The 24469-nt window shown below is 45.1% G+C and overlaps 1 protein-coding gene across 9 annotated transcripts in view; it reads right to left on the reverse strand.

Annotated features, from left to right (window-relative positions):
* Positions 1–7468: 7468 nt before the first annotated feature.
* Positions 7469–24469, reverse strand: part of IKZF1 (IKAROS family zinc finger 1) — a 79485-nt gene continuing 62484 nt past the window's right edge. For 5 of the 9 annotated variants that reach the window (XM_083473240.1, XM_083473244.1, XM_083473243.1 and 2 more), the window contains 4 exons: positions 23065–23232; positions 21635–21760; positions 15270–15404; positions 8970–11029 (listed from right to left, as the gene is read on the reverse strand). In XM_083473240.1, coding sequence (XP_083329366.1) covers positions 10323–11029; positions 15270–15404; positions 21635–21760; positions 23065–23232 — 1136 coding nt within the window. In that variant the 3' untranslated portion in view covers positions 8970–10322. Of the gene's footprint in view, positions 11030–15269; positions 15405–21634; positions 21761–23064; positions 23233–24469 lie in introns of all 9 variants that reach the window. The other 4 variants (XM_083473241.1, XM_083473246.1, XM_083473248.1 and 1 more) reach the window with 4 other exon arrangements.

The following is a 24469-nucleotide window of genomic DNA, read 5'->3' on the forward strand; positions in this document are numbered from 1 at the left end:
CCCACCTCCTTCCCCGCAGCTTATCTTGGGTTTCTTTTCTCTTTTTTTGCCTGTCAGCATTTGTACAAATTACTTCTTCCTTATTTGTTCTGTTGCAAGTTAGTAGTCTCAACCAAATCCAGTGCTTTGGAGTTATTTCCTCAGAAAGCGCAGTATTTATTTGGGTTTTCAAAAGATGTCAAAGTGAACACTAAGATCTTTGAACAGGCCCGTAAAGGGCGGGGGGCAGCCGGGTACCCCTGCCCCAGTCTTCAGAGGGCTAAGCTGGCCTGGGGGGGGGGGCGGCCAGGGACCAGCGGCTTTTGGGTTTGAGTTTATAATTTTATTCTCACAAGACTCCCACCCTGGGCCTCAAATATGCTCTGCACCAGCCTGAATCTGAATGAAAAAATGAGAGAGGCTATTTCTCCATGTCCAGGTGTATCTGAGCCTTTGCTCATGAAGTAACGCTTTAGTATTTGAGTGGTATACGTTGGCACCATTCACTGGAGCCCTACAGGGATGAAACATTTGCACATTATAAAATAAGAGTGGAAAAGGAGGGAGACCCGCGAAAAGTAGCCAACCAGGGCCTCACATGCCCCAATTTGTACAGCAACAGGCCCACATTGTCCCCTTTGCTGTCAACTGCAGCCTCAGTTGGAATCTTCCTTTTAAATGTTATCAATCAATGTCTGCTGTTTTGCAAATTGGTTTCCACAGGAAAAGCAAGGGGATAATCAGAATTGGCATATGTTTCACAAATGCTAGCTTATTAGCACCACTGGATAGTTCAGTTGGTTAGAGGAGGGCGCTGAGAATGCCAAGGTTGCAGGTTTGATCCCCGTACGGGACAGCTGGATATTCCTGCATTGCCAGGGGTTGGACTAGATGACCCCCAGGGTCTCTTCCAACTCTATGATTCTACTGTTTGCATTTCTATATCACTAAGTGAAATGAAAATGTGTCATTAATTTGCAATAGCATGCACTTCTGATTTCAAAATCCCTTTGGATCAATGCCCTTCTAGACTTGCGCTGCAATCCTATCCCCTGATCCGGGATGCTAGAGCAGTACAGGCCTATCAGAGCCATGGCAGAGGCCCTTGCTGTGCCCACTGCCAGTGGGGGTGCTTGAACTGTGTCTCCACCAGCGGGAGCCCATAGGGCCCTGACGTAGGGGGTGAAAAGGTGGGGCAGGGCCAGCCATTCATGCCCTGGATCCTGGAGACGGGCCCTCAGGGGTGTCAACTTAAAAAATATTCAGGGGGGCAGGTAAGCCTCACCACACATAATTGATCACAAGAAGCGGCGCATGCACACCATTTGAATGACACTGCCCATCAGCTTTGGGGGACCCTGGCCCCCTCAATTTTATGGAGGCTGTATGAAGGGACCTTGGCCCCTAGGACTTGGCTCCTATGGGCCCAATCCAGGTCCTTCTGTTGCACCATCCCAGAATTGGCTCAGCAAACAAACAGAAACAGGGGCAGGTGGATAAAGGGGAGAGAAACTCCCCACGTCCCCCTCTGGCCAGCAGGAACCTGCAGAGCTTCTGATGCAGAGCAAGACTTGCTGCCCGGCGCCTCTTAGGATTGCTCTGCTTGCTTAAAACGTTTCACTGCTGGTGCGGCAATCTTTTAAATTGGGCGCTGTTCCTTGTGAGACATTTCTTCCCCCATGGCTTGACCAATTTCAACCACATGAGAATATTCTATCTTTGGGGGAGAGGGCTAAAGTGAAAAGATAAGCAATTGTGTGGGGAACGGCCAAGGCTTCCTACTTGCTCTTTCAAAGGTGGAACCGGGCCGCTGCCTCGTATGTGCAAGGCCTCCGCAACACTTGTGAAAACACATCCAAGTGCCTGACCTGTGGCTCTCCATCTATTGTGGGACGACAACTCCCATCACCCCTAGACATTGGTCCTGCTGGGAGGTAGAATTCAGGAACATCTGGAGAGTTGTTGCACAAGTTAACCCCTCCTGCCCTAAAGGAAAGCGGGAATAACTTTTCAAGGGGAAAAGGTAGCTCTCTTCTTGAATTCCATGGGTTCTGAGCAGGACAGCCACCCAGGTCCTCAGGCCACTGCTGCTACATATGAGACTTTAATTTCCCACCCAATTTTCCGCTACTGTACATCTTTCTTGCATTTTCTACACTTCCAGTACATTTCTTCTGCTTTGAATAGCCAAAATATTATCCAGCCATCTAAGAGCTAGGCCATAAAATCTAATAGAGGTGTTATAGTGTCTCTGTCTCGCCCCCCCACCCCATAATTTCAAGTTCCCCAGGCTAGAGATTTAAGATTGCTTTCCCCAAGGAATTCTTAGGCCTCAACATTTGTGAGAGGGGCTATGAATTTATCACTAATCATTCTCAGCAATCAACACCCCACCCCAAAACTACCATTTCCAATTAGACAGGCATCTAATATATACCTGTAGGATAGATCTGCCCTCTTAGCTGCCTGTTACATGCAGCACATGTCTAAAAATAGGACTGCTTAAAAAACAAAGGAACAAACAAATGCTCCTGAACCTTTACTATCTGTTTGCCATGAAGATACTCAGCAGCTGAAGTTTTCCCACAACCGTGTATCTCTGTAACAAAAAAGTTTTATTTTGCCCAAATTCCCTATGCCAGGCTGCTGTTACAAGAGACACCCGCAAAAAAGGCTTGCAGCTGCAATGAAGAGGGGCAGGGCATGTCGGGGAGGCACCTTGACCCCTCCTGTGTCCCTGCTCCCTCTCGCCCACAGGTAAATGAGAGCACGTTTCTCTCTGGTTGAATTTTAGTTTTCCTACTCCTGGGATGCTCATTCTCCTGACTGAGGGCAGTTCACATTTGCAAGCAGTAGATTCCCTAAACCTAGTTAACTTTTAGGTAGGTTGAAAATGAAAATTCAATCTGGCCAGACTCAGAGACTGGAAAACAAGAAGTGAAAAGCGTTGACTACACCCAGATCCACGCAGATCATTTCAAGGGGGTAGTTTTGATACCAAATTATCCCTGTTATGCAAATTTCCTCCCCAACCGGCTGGTTCCCAGTTATGCATGGGGAGAGCAGAGCCCACGTCTGCTTCCCGTTTTGCCATTTCAGAGACCAACCATCTGCTGGGCCTCATCCCGAACAGGCTGCGCTAGGCTGATTAACTTCCTCACCCGGCCAGCCCAGGCCTGTGATCTGCTGTGAGGTGGTTTCTTCCTCTCCCCTTTTTCTTTTTCAGAGCTGCTTGCAAACCAGAACCTTCACTTTTCTCCCAAGGGACAGGAAGGTGTTGGTTTGTGAGATTTGCAGCAGGAACAACTCTGGCAGCTGCTACCCATGAGCCTTAAAGTATGGCTGGGAAAGATAAACGTTCAGGGCACCTCCCAGAGATTCCAGGAGTTTCTAGGACTCCGAGATCCTGAGAAGAGGAACCTGCCTTCGCGTCATGATTTTATTCAACTGTTTCTAATAGTTTTATGTGCCTACTGTGTGGCGGTGGGGGCAGCCATCTTGGTGCCCATGCAGTGGCTTGCCTTACAAGAGGTCTTCCAGGTGGGAAATGGACCGACAAGGTCCACCCTGGGGCAGAAACAGCAGGCCTCTCAGAGGAGCAGCTTGAGGGCAAAGTCACTGGTGTCTGAGCTGCCCCAGACCCCTCAGTTGAGGCAGATCTGGGGAAGCCCAATCCACCTCGGTTCATCTTTGGTAGGCAGCACTTGATTATTTCCCTTGACCTCTCTGCAACTTTCAATAGCTTTGACCAGCTTCCTCCTGGGGTGTTTCTGTGGACTGGGAGTGGCAGCCGTTCTGCTCCTGTCTGCAGGGGCTGCTAACAGAGAGCAGGAGGGGGGGGGGGGAGATCTGCTTGGCCCCATGGCAGTTGTCCTCTGGGGATACACAGGAGCCCATTCTTTCCCCACACTATTTAGCATCTATAAGAAACCCTTGGGAGGTATCACCTGGGGAGGGGGGGGGACTGGAGTGCTGTGCCACAGATACGCAGGCGAATTAGGGGATGCTGTGCAAGACAAGTGCTGGACATTGATGGTCTGGGTGGAGCCCAATAAATTAAAACTGATTAAGACGAGTAGCTGATTATTTGACTGCTTCAGCAGCTACAGCTATTATTGGGCTGGGGAAACCTAGCTGCTGGAGTCAGTTCTCGGATAAGCTCCCAGCTGGATTACTGCAATGTGCTTCTGAAGACTGTCTGGTGCAGAATGTCATTGCCTCTGGACAGGGCCAGCACAATACATTTTGGCTCCTGAAGTGAACCCCAAATTGGTCTCCCTGCCTTCCAGGAAGAAGGGGCGAGTTAAAATCTACATTATTAATGGGGGGTGGGGAGAATAAATATTGACATTGGGCGCACGGGGGGTGGGGTGGATCCCAGCAGTGCCTCCAATTCACCAAGGTGGCCTGGGGTCTGTCAGGAATGACCGCTCCCCACTTAAAACGGGGGGCGCCCTTTGCATGGACGCGTGCGGCCCTAGATCTGGAGCGGCCACCTCACCATAGGTTTGGCTTTGCCTTCCCTCAGGTGGGATACCTGGAGGTCTCTGCCTGCCTCAGTCAGTTGTCCAATCCCACCTGGGAAGCGTTGCCAAAGAGACCAGGCCAGGTAGGGGAGGGATTACCTGCCCACACAATAGAGGGAGGATCTTACCTAGGAATCCTCACTTGGCTCCAGAGCTTCTCCCACCCTACCCACCCTCAGTTAATGTCTTATTTGCAGGTTAACTTTTCTTCACAGGTTTTGCAGGTTAACGTTTCTTCACAGGTATGCGGGCGCTGCTACGTTAAGGTCGCTGTTAAAGGGCCGGAAAGGAATTTCCCTGCATTGGCAGGTTTCGCCTTTCCCGTAGCAAAACGTCACAACTTTGGCGGTATCAGGCCTTGGGCGGAATCCTTTAGTCCATCTTCCTCTTTGCGGCGGCGATACCAGGGTTCCCCGTTAAAGGGGTTTCTGAAGGGAGGCTTTGGCCGTACGCCGAAAGGTCGTCATTGCTCTCTCCTGCGGCGGCGGCGTTACGGGGGCGGCCATCTCTGCTTGAACATATGTTCTCCAGAGCCGGCCCATCCCCCCCACACACACTGGATAACCCTGATGCTCCCTAGGTCCCCGGCTGGGGACTGGGGAGGGAGAAGGCCCAATGCCTGAGCCAAGGTCTACCCACATTTGAAATTTAATAAAGTTGTGGCCAATTTAATCCAATAGCACGTTGTCTTGAGTTGTTATTCCGCATGACGGGGGGGGGGGACCGCTCGGGATCTGGGGACTCCGCCTGTCCACACAATGGGAGCAGCAGATCTGGCCTCCAAGGAGCGTGCCACAGTGGATGTTGCCCCTGTGGCGATGGCACTGTGCAATACATTCCTTGGAGGCCAAATCTGCTATCTGCATGGCATCACCTTACCTTACCTCATGAGTGGGCCGACCCTGCCTCTGGGGCAAGGTGGGGCCACATGATGATGATCCTGAAGACATGGCGCTGGCTCCCAGTGAGCTGCTGGACCCTCTTGCAGGTGCTGGGACTAGAGCACAAATGCCCTTAAGGCCAAAGTCCTTTAAGGAGTGTCTCTTCCCCTTCCCCCAGCACTGACCACGTCAAGGCTTTAAAATCTTCCTGGGAGGCTCTGCCGGTGGCTCTTTCCCTCCGTGGGGTCTGTGGGGCCATGAGACATATAGGAGAGCCTTCTCAGGAGTGGCACCTCACTTATGGAACTCCCTCCCCCTTCAACTCTTCGGGTGACAGCTGAAAACGCACCGAGATCCACAGGCCTTGGGAGCAGAGCAAGGGCGAGTCAACTTGTTCAACTGCAGTCCTGCCGGTTGGCATATACGGTATGGTGCGTTAGTTGCACCTTATGGTAGTTACATGAACATTGTTCGTTAATTACTGTATTTTATAAATGTTGTAAGTCGATAAATGTAGTACTTGCAATGATGAGCAAATATTGTGAGTAATATTATATGTGCAAATAACCGCCACACATACATGATGTTAATCATAGAATAGGGCCGAATACTCATCTGTGAAGTGTTTCTTCTTACAGCACTGTTATTTGAACTACTGGTTCAGTGATTCCATTGTCTTGGCTTTACAGAATGTTTCCCTACATTCTTTGTTTTGTTTGAGCCAAGATTCTGAGCATGTGCAAAGTGTTCCTCTTAAATGCTGAATCACCACAAAATGTAGAAGCTTCGGAGTCTGACTGCAGGGCTAATAGTGAGGCAATGTGCAAAAATTAAGCAGTGTTTACATTCACAGTAGCTTTATTAAGTCATTACTCTTTGAAAATCAGAATTTTAAGCATCTTGCTAAAGTTATGGGGTATGTGTAGCATTATGTAACCTCTGTAGTTAGTAGCTTTCTGTAGACCACAGCTGTGATTAAAAAACCAGACATGCAGGGAGTTTGAGCAATGGCGGTGGCCAAAGAATACTGTCTCTTGTGCAAGACGCTTTACACGCACACTCGGTCCCATGGCCAAATGCGTGAAATCCTCTGCTGAGGCTCACCTTACAAATCAAATTGTTAAAAGTTGATTACACATCTCTGATCAGTTAACCAATCATATTAGAGACAGGACTGTGCTCCAAGAGCACCAATCATAAAATCCTGGTACCCTGAAGCCCAGCTGACCCCAGCAGTCAGCTGACTTTATGTCTGGCTCTATGCTTCCCAAAGGAATGTGTCAAAATCATATAGTGGAACCTTGCTAGACTGTACCACTTCAGATTGCGCATACTGGTCATATCTGAACAAAGGAAAATGCTACACATAGAAATCTAGCATATAAAGGGGGGGGGGGAATATGCTAGTTTTCTATAAGCAAGAGCTTTTTTTTCATGTGCAATCCCTGCCTCCAGCTGAATACATAGGGATGGCAGAGAAATTTGAGTCAGTTTGCATTTAAAGGCAAACCTACCCAGTGTGCACTTTCCGAACCCAAACACAGCCAGCCTGCAAAATTCACACGTGTACAAAAAAATGCATATACTGGAGTGAAGTGTGCATGAAAATGCATATATTAGTGAAAATAAAATTTTGTTTTTGCAAAAACGTGCATATTAGGCAAAATTCACACTAAAAACCCTTATAAGAAGAGTTTGAATCATAAGCTTCCAAGAGGACTTTAAAAATATTACTAGCTAGAAGCTGATGTGAAAATGTGGTTTGCTTCTTGTTGAACCCAGCAGCAAAACTGCTGGCAGTTGCTGGCCTTTGAATAGTCTCTCTTAATTGCCTCTAAATGTCAGTTCCAGTTCCCTGACGAAGGGAGTTTGCCATTGTAGCTTTCTTCCTTCCATAAAGGTGCCCTCCGGTGGGTTGAAGCTGCAAGGATGAAGGTTGCAATGAGCAGTGAGAGCAGCCGGGCTGGATCAGGCCAGAGGCTCGCCTAGCTCAGCATGCTGTAAATGCAAGGATCCACCGTGGCCCCACCAGGCCACACTTTCTCTTTCCAAGTACCCCGTGTTTACAAAAGGAAATGTCTGTGTCTTCAGACAAAACTTTACTAACATTCAGATTTTTTATGAAATTTGCTTCATTTTGTTTTAAATACATTGCTCCGAAAAGATAACTGCAATTACAATATAATTCCACAACAAAAAATGTGTTAAGTACAAGTACAAACTGGCAACGCCAAAGTAGGGACATTGTGCGATTTTTGAAAAGCATTTTTTGATCTGCTGCTATTTACAGATGTGAGGCAATCTATTATAACAAACATCAATGTGAACTGAGCCACCCACTTTTCTGAGAGTATAAGTAATCCAGAATAAAATAAGTTCTCAGAGTCCAGTTTTTCAAAACCATACATTTTTTAAAAAGAAATTACCAGGACATTTTCATTTTCAAACAAAACAACGACCATTATGGGTTTGGTGTGTGTGGAGGGGTGAGGCTGGAGGAGGCAGAAGTGACAGCTCAGACAGCAGGTCACACATTCTGATAAAGTTTAGCTTACTAATATGCTAACTCACTAAACTGTATTTGCCTTCAATACCTATGTACTTAGTTGCAACCAGTGTTTTTCCCCTAGAAAAATAGGTCCCAGTACTCACCATGAAGTTGTTACAGTAAGTGCCACACTTTTTAACAACGCTCTCCCCAAAAAGAGATGTTGGTACTGCGTACTCAAGTACCCCCTGAAAAAAAAGCCCTGGTTGCAACATAAATAGAAAAACCTAGAACCAGAAACACGCCGGCACTGATAACGTATTAATTAATGTCTGTTTAAGTACAGCTATGAAACATATGAACACAGAACTTTCTTGGTATGCATGAATGTTAAAAATGGCATGGAGCAGCACAAATTCTCCTATATAGAGCAGCACTGCACTGGACCAAACTTGTGCCCATTGAGTTCAGTGGCAGGAACTCAGCTGCACAGCCAAAGGAATGTGGACATGGATCTGTTTCCTCCATTGAAATGAACGGAGTAATCCTTGCAGATAGGGGAGAGCTGTGTGGACAGCGCACAAAACTGCCTGTGCTGATAAAAAAATGGCTGAATAAGACTGATAATATTTTGCAACTGACCCAACCATTTTGACAGGCCAGAAATTGTAACTATAAAGGCCTTATTCTCCTCAGTTATAAAGGTGACATCGAGCGCTGCTCTAAAATAGGTTTCTAGTCACAGCTGGGAATGAAGGAATGGGGTGGATCAGGGATGGCTTTGTGCTGTTGTGCAGCATCCCGTCTGAGGTTTCTTCACACATTACCTTTTTTCAGTGCATTCTTAAAGAAAGGTTGCATGCTAAAATACCATGTGTGTGTAAAACAGCTCCCTCTTGACCAGCAAATCTGGGTTTGTTCCTGAGTCATGTGTGCAAGACCCCTTCAGCAAGCGTGGGGCAGCGCTGAAAGACACAGGAAATGAAAAAAGATACTTTCCAGTGTAAAATAGGCAAAGTGTGGGCTCTGCAGATGCAGTTTAACTGTGGGATTTAAAACATTACCCCCACCATAATTAATAAGACCAAAAACAAACCCCGTGCACTTTCATTTTTAATAGAAGCTTCATTAAAAAGAAGATTCAGCTTATGATTTAAAAGTGTCTTGCCAAGGCAGACAAGAAGTTAATTAATTATGTGCTAAATCCACCAACAGAAACTGTGCAATCTCAGTTGGAAAGTGTGTGTTACACAAAGACATTTAATGTGTTTGAAACAGCCTTGCACAGTTGTTTTTACATATACAACTTTTGTCTTTAACTTACCACCTTATTTACTCCATCATTTCTAAGCCTAAACCTGACAGCAGCAGTATTTGTCATGTGGAAGTTGCACTTCAAAGACTGACTCCTGCAAAATGGCCCTATCCCAATGATCCCTTTCTATATCCACAGTCGATTGCACAGGTGTGGCGATTCCCCCACACACCTTGCTCCCCCTCATTCACATTCACAGCATTAGAAATTGCTTTATAATCTCAGCAAGTAGTTTGTGATAGAGGACAGGGTCCTACACAAATGACCTTTTCCTCAGTACTTCTTTAGACTGAGTTTCCAACTGACTTAATTTGGATCTGGATAAGAATTGGGTTGAACTTTTACTGGATCTTCTTCACAATCCCCTGAATTTTTCATTTACATAGTCTGGGTTTGACGAGAGCAGTCCATTTCCCATAAGTTCAATGATGCAAAGGCTGCAACTCAGATTTTTCTGAGACTGTTTAGAATAACCCACAAAATAGCACTCCTAACAAGCGCAGCAGCAGCAGCCATGCTCTCCCCCCAGGTTGTTCGAGGCAATGCTGCCTTGATTCTTCTGGACATGCTCCGTTCCAAAACTAAGCACATTCTGAATAATCTGCAACGGTGACACCTGTGCTGTTCAGCTTTTGGAGATCATGGTTCAAACAAATTCTGCTCAAGAGGTGATTCAATACGGCTGGGACCACCCAAAAAACTTAAGAGCTTTTAAAACCTACTCTAAATGTGGATTATTGCTGTTGGTTAGTGAATGTACCAAATCATTATAGGAAATCGTAATTTATGTATGGTGTAAGAAGTGTATTTTCAGAGTGTCACCACAGAAAAAGATAACATTAATTTTGTTTTTCTAGTTTCCAACCAAAACTGTGCACACTCATACCCGAATAAAGGCCTTGGATGAAAGAAAAGAGCGGGGGGGGGGGAGGTGCTAGCAAGAATGGGTTTCTTCTACCTAACTACAAAAACTCCTACTTTACTATATTTGGGTGACTTATATTTGCAATAAAAACATCAATATTAAGAGTAGAAAACTGAATTGTGCATGCATGCTATGAGAAGAGTTCATTTCCAGGGACCCGACCTTGCTGCTTTTCACGGAGCTCCAGACAATTTCTGTACAGGTAGTTTTAACTCATGTGGTAGCGGTGTTCTCCTCGGGTGATGTGGGAGGAGAACTCGTACCTGTCCTGGCTGTGGTAGCCACACATGTTACACTCGAAAGGATCGCGGAAGCCATGGCAGCCCATATGGATGGTGTACATTACATGATCCAAGAACAGAACCCGACAATGTTCACATCTGTAAACTTTCACTTGCTCTCCATTGCCATTTATTACTTTGAAGGCATCTTGGGAGCTGTCACTGTTTGCCCTTAGGAGGTCATATGGCCGGTGTTCTTCCTTTATCGAGAGGCCGTTCCGTGCATGGGGTGCTATGTGATTTGTTAGGTAAATTAAGCCGCTGCGTTCTTCGTTATTGCTTTCTGTATCAGTGGAGTCTTGACTGTTGATGGGTGAAGGGTCCCTTTCTGAAGAAATGGATTTCGCTTTAGAAAGTAGTAGCAAGTTTTCCACCGCGCTGTCCTGAGCGGCGTGATTGGATCGGGCCAGGTTGGTCTCCCCAAGGGACTTGTGAAGCTGATACATGGGGCTGATGACAGGCACCACTTCGGAGCCTCCTGGGGGGGTCTGCACCAGCGGGCGCAAGGACTCTGCCCCCAGGTAGCTGATGGCATTGTTAATGGCCTGGTCTATGACATGGGTCTGCATCATATCATTCTCCTTCTCAAAATTGGTGGTTGCATCATAAGGAACATCAGGTGCACATTTCTCACCTGCAATCCAAAATAGTCATAAATTAGGCTTGGGATTGAAATGCCTTTGAAACATCTCCATTACTCAATCAGACCTGAGAGTGGCATTGCAGAACGCAAGACAAATCAACACAGAGAGATATCACAGCTCTCAGGCCCTGCTGCTGCTATCTTTTTGCTATTATGAGAAAATATGCAGAGATGTAAATATTTTGTAATGGAAATTGGTATGTGGTATGCACTTCAACAATGTAATTGCCATATGCTTTTAACTGTATTTATCCTGTTTCATGATTGGAAGCCGTTGTTTGAAGATCACTGTTGGTCAAAAAAGTAGTCTAGATATTTAAAGATAAACGCTATATTGATTATTCCTAGATTTAATGGCATGAAACTGTTGCCTTAAATGAACTAAGTCGCCATTTTTATCATTTAAGTAGCAATTTTTTAAATTCCAGATTCAGAATCCCCTACATCAGATATTCAATAACAACTTTATGAGCTATATCCAGTTCTTTAGACTGGCATTTGAAATTAATTGCAGAAACTGATACATGAGATGGACTCCAGTGTCTGATCTCAAAATCTAGATTAAAAAATTTGAATCTTTTTTCTTAAAAAAAGAATGATCATATTTCATTTCAGGCTTGCAATTCATTTTGCTTATGCAATCCCTACTAAGGATGCTGGAGATTTCCATCAAAAATGGAAACACGACTGGAAATTCCCGCAATCTGCCTGTGTTGTTCGAGGCCATGAACAGAAATCATGCAATCGAATATGAGTGATAAGTCACTATTGTTGTTTAAGGCTACACATTATTTCTTTCTTTCTGCATTTACATTACATTACATTACTTTTTGCATTGTTTTTGATGTTTCCATTACACTGAAATTAATTATGTCATTAATTACATATGTTTCAGCCATTGCAGATAGTGAGACAAATAATGTAAGCTTTAGTGGAAGTTGAACCGTAGCAGAATAGAAACAGCCCTGATTGTGAGGGACCCATGATGAACCCAGGAAGGGATGGAAATTGCTGCCTCTTTACATTCCTGATCAGCACAGATACACATTTCAAAAGGATCTTGGTAATTCTATGTCAAATCTTCCTTCTGTTTTTGGAATTCCTTTTACTTGTTAGTGTTTCCTATCAGAAAGGGTGAACTTTGTGGGTCATCAGCTGGGCTTGGCAAGACGCCCCCCCCCCCCCCCGGCAGCAGCTGTCCCTTTGTAAACACAGCCTGCTGATGAGAAATGTTTCACCCAGTTCTCCTCCCCATAGAAATTAGCAGGCTGCCCAGTCTTTGCTGGGACAGAATGAAGGCCATGACTGGGCGGGATTGAAGCAGAAAAGAAAAGGAGACCCCTGTAATTGTCAGCCTGAGATCTCTCTTTCCCACACAATACAGGCTCAGCAGGGCCAGGGGAGCAGGCCAGGGAGCAGGGACTCAATATGAGGGCTAAGCTACAAGTTGCATGCAGACTCCTTTGGGAAAGGGCGGTTTTCATTGTGCAAGACGCATGCAGGGAACGTTCTCTCCTCCACCACTTTTCTGCTGCAACTCCCCACTTCCTCTCAGAGAGGTTCCAGATGCACACTTGTGGAGGCAAAAACATCTGGTAAGGAAAGCCAGCTGGAGGGAGAAGAGAGGTGATGGCAAGGGGAACATCTAAATGCCCTTCCTCTTCCACTGCTGAAAGTCACCCTCTCCCCAAACTGCTTTTCCTTTTCCTGCTTTTCCTTAGAAGGAGCAGCCAGGCCTGGCTGTGTCTGCATATTTACCTCTATGGCACAAATGGCACGGGGGGGGGGGGAGAGAAGAGGGAGAGGTCATTTATCCTGGGACAATGGCATGGAGGAAAGGGTTAAATTTAGGGGGTGAGATTTCAGACTTGAATCTATGCATCCCCTTTTCTAAAAATTAAGCACAGACTACACTAAACTGTGGTGACACATAAAAATCATGCAAAAGAGAACAAAGAAATAAAATCATCCAAAGGGCAAGTTAGATTCCGCTTTGTGAGGAAAGCAAAGCTGAGGCTGGGGGGGGGGGGAGATTTGGGCTCCCTTGGTGCTCCGCTGACATGAGCCCTACCTTCTGAAGCTGAGCCTGTGACTCTCTAAATTTGTACTGTCATTATGGTATCTTCTTTCACCACACTCTGAATAACTGACAGGAAATGCTGTTCTTCTAATCTGGCAGCTCTTCTTATCACGAGGGTAAGGAAGTGAGAGTCTGCCCTCATCCCAAAGCGGGACACCACCTTCACAAAAAATGTTCTTGTCAAATCTCCTTAGTTCGTTCATGGGATAGACGTGTACTTTGACTATGGAGCCTCCCTCTTCCCTGCCAATCAATTCTGGGGGAAAGCAAGGAAAAAATATGTCAGGGACATTTCTGCATCTGCCATTGAAAGGTAAAGGGACCCCTGACCATTAGGTCCAGTTGCGGACAACTCTGGGGTTGCGGCGCTCATCTCGCTTTATTGGCCGAGGGAGCCGGCGTACAGCTTCCGGGTCATGTGGCCAGCATGACTAAGCCGCTTCTGGCGAACCAGAGCAGCGCATGAAAACGCCGTTTACCTTCCCGCCAGAGCGGTACCTATCTACTTGCACTTTGATGTGCTTTCGAACTGCTCGGTTGGCAGGAGCAGGGACCGAGCAACGGGAGCTCACCCCGTCGTGGGGATTCGAACCACCGACCTTCCAATCAGCAAGTCCTAGGCTCTGTGGTTTAACCCACAGCGCCACCCGCGTCCCCATTAGGAAAGTCTATTAGGACATTATTTAATCTGCCATTTGTTAAGAACACCCAGGAGGCTCTGCAAGAGAAGCACAACTGCAGAAACCCACAGGGGAGCAGCAAAGGCTAGAGCTGTTTTAGCAGTGATGCCCCACACCTGGAACGCCATGTCTCAGGTGGGCTCAAGAGCCAGCCCTCCTCTGTTGTGGCTCCTGTGGAACTCCCTTCCCCATGAGGCACAGGGACTGGGAACTCAGGTGGGTTGCCACTGCCAAGCAAACACATTTTTATTCTCATGGGCATTTGGAGTAAATTGGTGATACTGCCTACTAAGCTTTATATTTTCTTATGATGCTGTATTTTATTGATTGGTTTCTTAATTCTTGCTTTATATCTTTATAGATATACAGCTGTGGGATCATTATGATGTGATGAAGGGGAGTCTACAAATTTGGTAAAGAAATAAAAGTAAAATAGGGAGGTTTAACTGGCCACTTCACTCTCCTCTATAGGAAGGTTTTCTACCTTATGTGAAAATTCTTGGAGTAGGAAATCATGCTCTACAACTCTGATTTTTGTGTGGTTTTATGATTTCTGCTGTGCATCTGGATTTATTTTGAATGCTTCAATTTGTATTGATGGAATTTTATTTATTGTTGCATTGTGTTTCGTGCTTTGTTAAGTTACTCTGAATGCACTGATGGGAAGAGGTATATAATAATTTTAGTGAAAACTAGGCAGGATAAGATGATTTATCCCACCTCTTTTGTGCACCACATGCAATAATGCACCTTCTCCATAGAGGACCTGGCAATTCTGTTCCCAATAGATGTTTTGAAAGTAAACACAATTGCGTTAGTGAACTTAATCTCTCTCTCTCTCTCTCTCTCTCTCTCTCTCTCTCTCTCTCTCTCTCTGTGTGTGTGTGTGTGTGTGTTGTGTACACACACACACACACACACACACAAACAAACACACCAGAGAATGTGATAATGTAGGAGAAGCACTAGACCAGTAAAGTGCCCTAGAGAAGGAGAAGCAGAAATGGGTAAAATCTCTGACAGGGAAGGGCACTCGGCAGTCTAGTGAATGATCTTAGAGCACATGATTCTGTACGGTTGTTGAAACTAAACAGGTGTAGCCCTGATCACTTCCTGGACAAGAGACCACTGGAAGCCCCAGGTAAGCCACTGGAAACTTTCAAAAGACAAAAATGGGCTTAAAAAAATTTAAGATGTGGTAGGAGGAATTGTTTCTGTCTTTTCAGATATATATCTGAAATCTTATATGTGCTTTATCATGTTGCGACAAACAAAACACTGCAAATGTTTCCGAGATTGAAAGTGCTACTTAAATGACTGATCCAAAATTTTCACAAATTACTGACTGGAGCTAGGAGTAGCTTGGAACTGAATCTCTTAATTAACTACTTTGCTCTTCCTGTTGCAATAAAGAAAAACAAAATTGAAAAATCCAACCATGTAAAGGAGGCAGCAAACATTTAACTCTTACCAACAAATTTCTGAGGCATAGAACTCTTACGTTTGGCGACGTTACTTGCTAGTCTGTCCAACATAAGGGATCGCTCTGATCCCACCTTGCACAGGTCTTCAGCCATTTCACTGTGGCTGGTTTCCTCTTTCATGACTGCAAAAATTAAGAGAAACAATTTATCCTAAACACACAGCCATGGGAAGTTCCAACTTTGCTGAGACACAGTCTACAGGCAGGCACAGGGGGAGAAGGTGCCCAAAAAGAAGCGGTTTGGGATATCCAAGGCTAGTTTCTCAAAGCAGATGGCATAGTCTGAATGAATTGTTTTAGCACTGTGAAACCATTTTTAAATTCCAAAAGTAGTAACAGTTTTTCACCACAGCTTTGTATAATGGCATTATGATATGGGCAGTTTTATTTTCAGTCTGTTTCCTAGTAATTCCTAACATGGAATTAACCTTTCTAACAATTGCCACTAACTCTTAAGTCAGAGCTTTCCAAAATGTGTGTTGTGACACGTTAGAAAAACATTGTGCAGGTGTGTCATGCGAACACTCTTATACGGGGTTAGTTTAACCTCTGGTTTGCTGGTAAAATTGAATTACTGTGTCATGAAATGATGCATGCCTAAAAAGTGTGTCAACAACATGAGAACTTTGGAAAGCTCTGTCTAAAGCACACAATGAAAACTGAATCATCTCGATCTATATTCTTGTGGACTCTCACTCCCAACCCCGCCCCCAAAAGGCAATAATTTACCCTTGCAGAAGCCATGCTGGTTCTGTTTCAGCAAGGTCTGCTCTTCTGTATGTTTGGCAGTTGCATCTTTATCAATGCTAGAGAAACAACTAGTCTTCCCAGAGCAGATGCTAAACTAGCTGACCTGTAGTTTCCCAGATCCTCTTTTTCAAACTGGTGCTACGTTGGCCATTTCCCACTCCTCAGATAGGCTGATCAAGTGACATGGTACTTTTGTTAGATGAGCAATTTGACATTTGAGTCCTTTCAGAACTCTTGCATGGGTGTCATTCAGTCTCTGATTTGCTAGGTTTAAACTTGTCAACGAGGCAGAGAACTTTGTTTTCCTCCACTATTTGTCTCTTCCTCGGGACCTCTTCACAAGGAAGTTAATTCAGGCAGAGGGGTCTGCCCTGCATCTTCTACGGTGAAGACAGATGCAGACAATTCCTTGACCACCTTCTCTGCAATCCCCCCTTCAAGTGGAGCCCATAATTCTTGTACAGGCCTGGCTTGTCCCCAGATATTCCCCAGTGCCTAACAAATCCAAACCCCTCCTTCTGACACTACCACCTTATCCGCGTATCAAGATCACAGAGCTGTGTTCTGTGCATGGAACCAGTTATATTTCAGAGAAGGCTCCCCTGAAGGTCCTGGATGCCAAACGCTTACCTAACAAACCACATTTCGCTTTCAGGACTGGATGAATACATTTCCTTCCCATCACACTGACGTCAAGAGGAAGCATAACTACTCCCTAGCACAGTGTTATCAGGCTCTCCACATGACACCTGAAACCTCTGCACTAGGCAGCAAATCTCCACAAACCCCTAATGATGGAACTACTAGGTTTGGGTCAGAAATTCAATTCAGCTCTCATGAAAGACAAACCTACCTGATCTGCATTTTTCAAATCCATACACAAACCAAAACAGAGCCATCCTACAGAATTTGCACTTCTAATAATTTTACAATGTTGTTCTCCAGCCAAGGTGTACAAAAATGCTAGGGAGGTTAAGCATAAAATACATATATTGGTGAAAACATTTTTTTAAAAAATGTATTAGGGGAAATACTAGGGAAAACTACATTAAAAAAAATCTATTGTGAGAAATTTCAAGAAATAATAATTGCAAACTGATGTGGAACTATGGAGTGCTGAACTGAAGATAGGAAAAATGAGAAACCAAAATGGGCAGGTTGCCCATCCCTATGCATCCCCTCCTACCAGGAGCCCCTCATTCCCTGGAGCATCCCCCGTGGGAGAGGATGACTGCTCTTTGAAAGCAACTGTCATGGATGCTTTAGCTGAGACTCCTGCATTGCATGAGCCTTGGGGTCCCTTCCAACCCTCACCCTCGGAATGGGATCCAGCTGCCACACCTGTGAAGGCTTCCTCTGTCTCTCAGCTTTTCCTGGCCAGCTACCGTGGACTAATGGGATCGGAATAATTCCCTGAGGGCTGGGAGCACCTTCTACCCAGCAACCCATGATTCCAGCAGAGCAGGCAATCACACGTGTGCCGTTCTGTGAAATTGGCTGGATGGCCCCCCCCCCCCCCCGCTGGATTACTACTTGCATGTCTGTTTTTGTTGGTTGTTTAGTTAGTTAACTTTGGAAGTTGGGATCTGTTAGGTCACAAGGGGGGGGGGGCTGCCCTGACTTGCTCACCCTGTTGCTGAAGAGTTGGGTATGTTTAGTCTGGAGAAGCAAAGACTGAGGGAGGTGATATTATGACCACCCTCAAATATCCAAAGGGCTGTCACATGCAAGATGGTGCATACTAGTCTTCTGCTGCTCCAGAGGGGACCACCTGAGTCAATGGCTTCAAATGACAAGGAAGGAGAGTCTGACTAAACATCAGGAAGAGCTTTCTGGCTGTGAGAGCCGTTGGGATGGATTCCTCAGGAGGTGGCAGGCTCTCCTTCGCTGGAGGCTTTTAAGCTGAGGTTGGGTGGCCATCTGTCAGGGATGCTTTAGCTGTAATTCCTTTGGACTACCTTCCAATTCTATGGCTCTGTAACGAAGTGGGGCTGAACTCCTGGGCTCAACCAATTCTAAAGAGTAAGAATGTTAAAGGGGGATGGATTTGAGTTTGTCTAGTCCCTGGGAGTGGAGATTTTTGTCAGGATAGATTCCAGTGAAGATTAACTTCCTGAGATGTTTTCTTCTAAAACTGAAACTAGCTTTCAGTGGGTTTTACAAGCTGACTTGGAGTGAGGCCTCGTGTTTGACTTCAGCTTGTATGGCACACTTATAAAAGCTTCCTGAAATTTAAGGCTCATCCTCTTCAAAGCAGCAAAAGTTTATTAGTAAGAAAGATACTTTATTTTAAGCTACTCTGTGAACCCAGAGATTAGTCAAGCAAGGCTGTCGTTTTCACCACCTGCAGTTGGTGGTTGTGATATGACAAGGGATGGTGGAGAACTTTGCAATAGTCAAATGTGAGCTCTGCAGCTGGCTGCCTGGTTGCCAATGTGGTGAGCAAGTGGTGAGCACTAGTGATCTTCAATTTTACACACACACACACACACACACACACACACACACTTAATGACAGTATTTTCGAACCCAGGAAATATTTAATAATGTTTTGGATACTAATGCTATTGTCACAGGCTGGTTGGAGGCAGAGGAGTGTTGGGAAGCCCCATCCAGGGAACCTCTAAGGCAAGCCCCTGGGGAAGAAGGCTCTGGGGGTTGGTGGTGGGACGACAATGAGAGGTCAGAGGGAGCAGACTGGGAGGAGGAGGAGGAGGAGGTGTCGGAAGCTGAAGAGGAAACACGGCTTAGTGAGCAGGCAGAGTCTGGGGCAGAGAGCAGTTCAGACCCAGAGGCAGAAGCAGAAGGGAGTTAAGAGGCCAAGAGGAGACAGGCTGCTGAAGAATCCAGGGTGTCTCCCCCTCCTGCTGTGAGGGAGGAGTGTTAGTGAGCAGTAGGAAGGGCCATCATTAAAGCAAGACCTACTGGGAAGGGTTGCTGTGACCACTAGGCATGCTCTGTTTTAGTTTCTTTGAATAATTAACTTCACGGACCCCAGTGTTTTTTTATTGCTGACCTACACCTGACTCTGGTTTCTGACAATTATTTTGTTTTGGAGGTATTCTTCTCAAATGTGTATTCCACTGAAATCTGTTTTGTTGAGGCAGTGATGGTAGCCATTAACATTAATTGCTCTGTTTCTTATCATGTCTCCCTGTCTCTCCATTACAAGACTTCCTATGTGTATGGGAGCATTTAAGGTTGTAGTGCTTGTAGTACTGTTAGCTTTATAAATACGTAAGCAAATACATTTTAAAGGGACTAAGGGTTCTCTGAGCTTCTGAGTCACAGTCTCATATATTACAGAGCACACAAGCTTTCTTTAATCTCATCTCTCACAATCTATTCATCATATATTAATATCATGTTTTTCATTTCTCATACAGAAGGAGGAACAATGCAGACCCTTTCCCCATGGAGGAGCACAGAGATGACTGCAATCCAGCCTCTCCCTCAGAGCTGAGGTTTCATAATGCACAAATGTTTTGCGTTAACCTGAATGTTTAGAATGTGAACCTTTCTAAAATAATTATTGCCAATGCTGCTTATTTTATATTAATAAATAAGTCTAAACAGAGTACTTTTTTTTTGGAAAGAAAATGATTTTTACAAGCTTTGCAAGAAGCATGGGAATGGAGAGTGAAGGCGAGAATTGTACTCCTCCCCCTCCTTGCAGCGCATGTCCTGCTGTGGATCTCCACTCCTTGCAGGGACATCCTTCACAAGGCTGCAGCACCATTGCTGACGGGGCTGAAGCCTTGACAGCATAGAACACCTGTGCTCAGAGAGCGGCCCTGGTTGCCCATTTGCTACAGGGCAAGGTCAAGACGTTACTATTAGTATATAAAGCCATTGTATACTATTAGTGTATTAAGTATATAAAGCCCTTAACAGCTTGGGAGCGTTTTACCTGTGAGATGGCCTTACTCTGCGTGTGCCCTCTTGCGCAGTTTGATCAGCTAAAGGTGCCACGTAATGCCCATTCTGCCTTGGTAAGAACTTGATCATTCAGAGTGGCAGCACCTGCACTTGGGAACTCCCTGCCTATTGAGATCAAGCAGGTCTTTCACTGTACTCTTTTTGACGCCTGCTAAAAACAACCCTGTTTAGGCAAGGCTGCCCAGATGCTGAGAAAGGTGAGGCTTGGCTAAACAGGGTTGTTGTTTTTTAGCAGGCGATGATATTTTGTTTTGTTTCCCAAAACATCCAATGGCATCCAGTAACAGTGGCAGGACTGTAAATAGAGCAGGGAGAGGGGGGAAGAGTAGGAACAGAACAATGTCATTATGTAAGGCTGAAACCTCAACTATTCCTCCTCAAAACTCTGTGGAAAACTCACAATGAATCTTGAGCATCTCACACATCTATATGCCTATCCCTGAAATCCATAATTTAGCAGAGACAGGAAATATACCCCTAGCAAGCAGGCAGATTATGGGGCTGGTTTCCCCTGAGTTCTGCACAGCAGACAAGCTGGGAGGTGTACAGAGGAGGGCGACAAAGACGATCCAGGGTCTGGAAACCAAGCCGGATGAGGAACGGTTGAGGGAGTTGGGAATGTTCAGCCTGGGAAAGAGGAGACTGAGAGGAGATATCTCAAGGGCTGTCACACAGATGTTGGATGGTCATCTGATGGATGCTTTAGTTGCAATTCCTGCATTGCAGGGAGACTAGGAGTTGACCCTTAGGATCTCTTCAATCCTGTGATTCTATGATTTCCTGCAAAGAGGTCCAGGTTCTCCCCCTGCTCCTTTTTCCCTTACAAGCAGGTCGGTTGCACTGCCTTACAATGCCACTCCATCCTCAGAAAGACCCCTTGGCAACCTTTCATCCCAAACTCCTTGTTAATAGCACTGCATCTTCACAAGTGTGGTGTGTTTATTCTGCACTACATACCGAAGATGGTTCCTTGTATCAACTAAACTTTTTATGGGGGTTTCCATGCTGAAGTATAGTGCTCTGTCTGTTCATATGGATCACGTATATGAAAGCTGTATTTCTCTACATGTGAGACCTGTGATATGGATATCCTGTGACCAAGGGTCCCCAGAGAAGTGAAGCAGGCCCTGGCTCTTGCCAACCAACTGCTGGGGCCCCAATCCACGTCGTACAGTGTCTGCGGCTCAGGAATTCCTGCTGACATCCCTGCTGGTGGGCTCATGGAAGGGGAATGCCTGTGTTCCCACTGGGATATGCAAACAAAAAGGGACAGCAAGAGAAAGGAAGGCAAAGATGGTCTAGGGGCATCCGGGGGGGTGGTTGGTAAAAGGCAGAGGAGTGCAAAAGCCGAGCAGGAGTCCCTTGCCTGAATGGCTAGTCAGAGAGGAGGACAAAGGGGCTTCTCCACCTGGTCCCGTGGGAACTGAAGAGGACTTCCCCACCACACAATAAAGATTGTATCCCAGCATTCTCTGCAACACTGAAAAGCCCCCGGCCGCATGTCTCTGTGCCGCTGCTGCCCTTGGTGACCCTTAATGTACCTGTGCCCCGGGAGAGACTGCTTGGGCGGCTCATGAAGGGGGGCTATGCTGCTTGCAATGCTCCGGCAGCGGCACGGATTACAGTCAAGGCCTTAGTTTTGCCTTTCTGCTAAGTACTCTTACCCGGGTAGAGACCGCCTGAGAGGTTCATGGTTTGCAAATAGTTGTGGCAACGCTCTTTATGTTCTTCCAAAGAGCTGCGCTGTTTGTAGCTGCGACCACAGTATCCACATTTGTGGGGCTTGCCAACTGCAGGGGGAAAACGGAATTTACTACAGAAGCTAAATTAAATAATCCTGATAATAACAGAGTCAAATAACTGCATCAAGCAGATCCAAACATCTAGAATCAGTGACCCACTCAGAAACAAGAAACAAGCAACTAATTTTGTACTCTAGGTGCATAATGTCACAAGGAAACTATTTCTACCCAGAAGTAAGTACTATTGAATTCAATGGGGCTTAGTCCCAGATAAGTGGGATAGGATTGCAAGCTTTAATTACCACCTTCTCTTGTAGAAGTTAACTGTAAGGTTGGAACACTAATAAGAAGGGACCTAAATCTGACAAATTAGAACTTGTTCAAATCCTGATTCAAAGTATGTGTTCAGTACAAATCTACTGGCAAATGCATTTTTGATGTCCTGCTGCACCCAGCTGATTCTTTAAATTGTTTGGAAGCAGTCATTTTCTTTTCATATACTGAAGATGGGAGGTTTGTGTAGTTTTGTCGCAGAAATATTGTAAATGCCAGTACTCAAACCCACTGTCGGTGAAGTAGGGTAGTAAAGTTGTAGGACACCGTTGCTATTTCCAAACACAGATTCCAGTTTTCCTCCACTTTTGTCTTGAGCCTAACACATTCTTTGGGACGGTGTATTTGGACAGCCTCAGGTTCATAGCAGGAACAGTAGAAGAATTCACTTTAGTGCTTACATTCAGTCAAGTTCAAGTTCTTCATGCAACACACGAGGAAGGGTAGTTTTTCTTCTTCTAAACCTGCCTTTGAAACTCAGCATTTATTTATTTTTGTTTGCCCTGTGCTACTTACATTGTGAGTGCATTGACCGGTGCTTGAATTGCTTCATTCTTATGCATAATTCCGATGAACTGTTGGCCCTAAAATTGCCAGACCTGTGCAATTTGTGATCCACCAAACAGAACACAGCCCACAGCTGTGTATTATGGCCTGCCAAGGACTCGGCAGTTTCCCAGTTCTTAAAGTCCCAAGCAGGCGGCAAGAATGGAAGGACCCTCACGTAGTCCAGCTTACATGGTGGTGGGCTGCACTTGGCTTAATGGGTCAAGCTGTGCAAGCACACATGGGAGGCAAACTGACAAGCACAGATATCTATCTATCTATCTATCTATCTATCTATCTATCTATCTATCTGATATCTGCCTGCCGGCAGGCCTTTGATTTCAAGGCAAGGGCAGAGAAAACATGAAGTGAAAGATCTTTTATCCTGAACCAGTTGCAGATGCACCCCTTGACCTCTGGCCTGGGCAAGCAGCAAGCACATTGTTTCCAGAATTTCTAACGTGGACACCTACCAGAATGGGTCCTCAGGTGGCCCGTAAGAGCATCTCTCCGACGACAAGCATAGTTACACAAGTGGCACTTGAACGGCTTTTCACCAGAGTGTAACTTTATGTGGCGGAGAAGGTTCCCTTTCTGAGTAAAGGATGCCCCGCACTGATTACAATGGAAGGGGCGTTCGCCTACAGGGAGAATGAGAGGGGAAAATATGTGAGAACAAAACTCTTACATTGTTACAAGAGGAAGATTTCAGCGAGAAAGTTGTTTTCCAACTGGTGCTCTATGACTTCCACCGGCTGCAGGTTTGATATAACATGAGCCTTTCAGACTAAACCTGCCAGTTCCTTAACGCTTCACTGGCTGGGTCAATTTGATCTGAAAATCTAATTTTTTTTTCTAAATCAGAATGGCACATCACAATGCAAATTCAAACTCATTTAAATAAAGTGACTGCAACATTTTGTGTTGAAGAGCCACTCTTCCTGATCAGCAGTTTTGGAATAAACCAATATCCAATTTTGCATGTTGTGGCATTTGGTGGGGTTTTTTAATGTGGCTTTTTTCAAAGGGTCTTTAAAATATGCCACTGAAGCAGCAAAATAAAAAGGAAACTCATTAAAAATGCATTTCAGGATCACAAGTTCATTTCAGCGTTACATTCTTATATTTAAATGAAAGGCACTTCATTATAACAGTTATAATAACTTCTTTTCATTTACATTTTCCCTGTATTTTCCCTTTCAATTTCTTCTCCATTACCTGGCTGTCCCTAAGCAGCCAAATCAGGAAAGAGACAGAGAAAAGCATTGGGGGGGGGGGGCAGAAAAGAGAAGTTAAGACATAGCAAAGGAAGCTGCGCCTTCCATTCAGAAGTCCTGACCCTCCTTGGAGGCCGGATCCTGACAACTCAGGTTTTCTGCTAACGTGTCTTTGTGTTTCTTCTGTTTTAGAAAAGTAGTCCAGCGCAACTGGGGCAAATTAGCACACATTATCCAGTTTGATTGGGGATACTACGATTTATAAATGCGATTGTTTTATTGCAAGATTGCCTTTTGAGGAAGGTAGGCTCTTTGGGTTACTTCAATGAGTTCCACAAGCACTGCTAGTCAACTAAATATTTCTAAGTTGATTAAGCATTTGCCTTTTAAATAGTTTAATTAGATTTCAATAAATGTACATTTTACCAGGAACTCAATATTTCTTAAAATACTGATGTAAGCCAGGAAACACTGGCAATAAACTAAAGTTACCAAGCATTTTGGGAAGGAAAGACCATCTTTATTATCATTTTTTCTTTCCATATTACAGTAACACACCAAAACAAAAAACAAAAAATCCAAAAAACAAAAAAGTGTACCCTTACCTCTCGGTATAGGCCAATTAATTTTTGACCTCTGTGATTAATCATTTTTATTGGTT

This window comes from Podarcis liolepis, assembly GCF_965112155.1.
Source record: "Podarcis liolepis genome assembly, chromosome: 13".
Taxonomy (NCBI): Eukaryota; Metazoa; Chordata; class Lepidosauria; order Squamata; family Lacertidae; genus Podarcis; species Podarcis liolepis.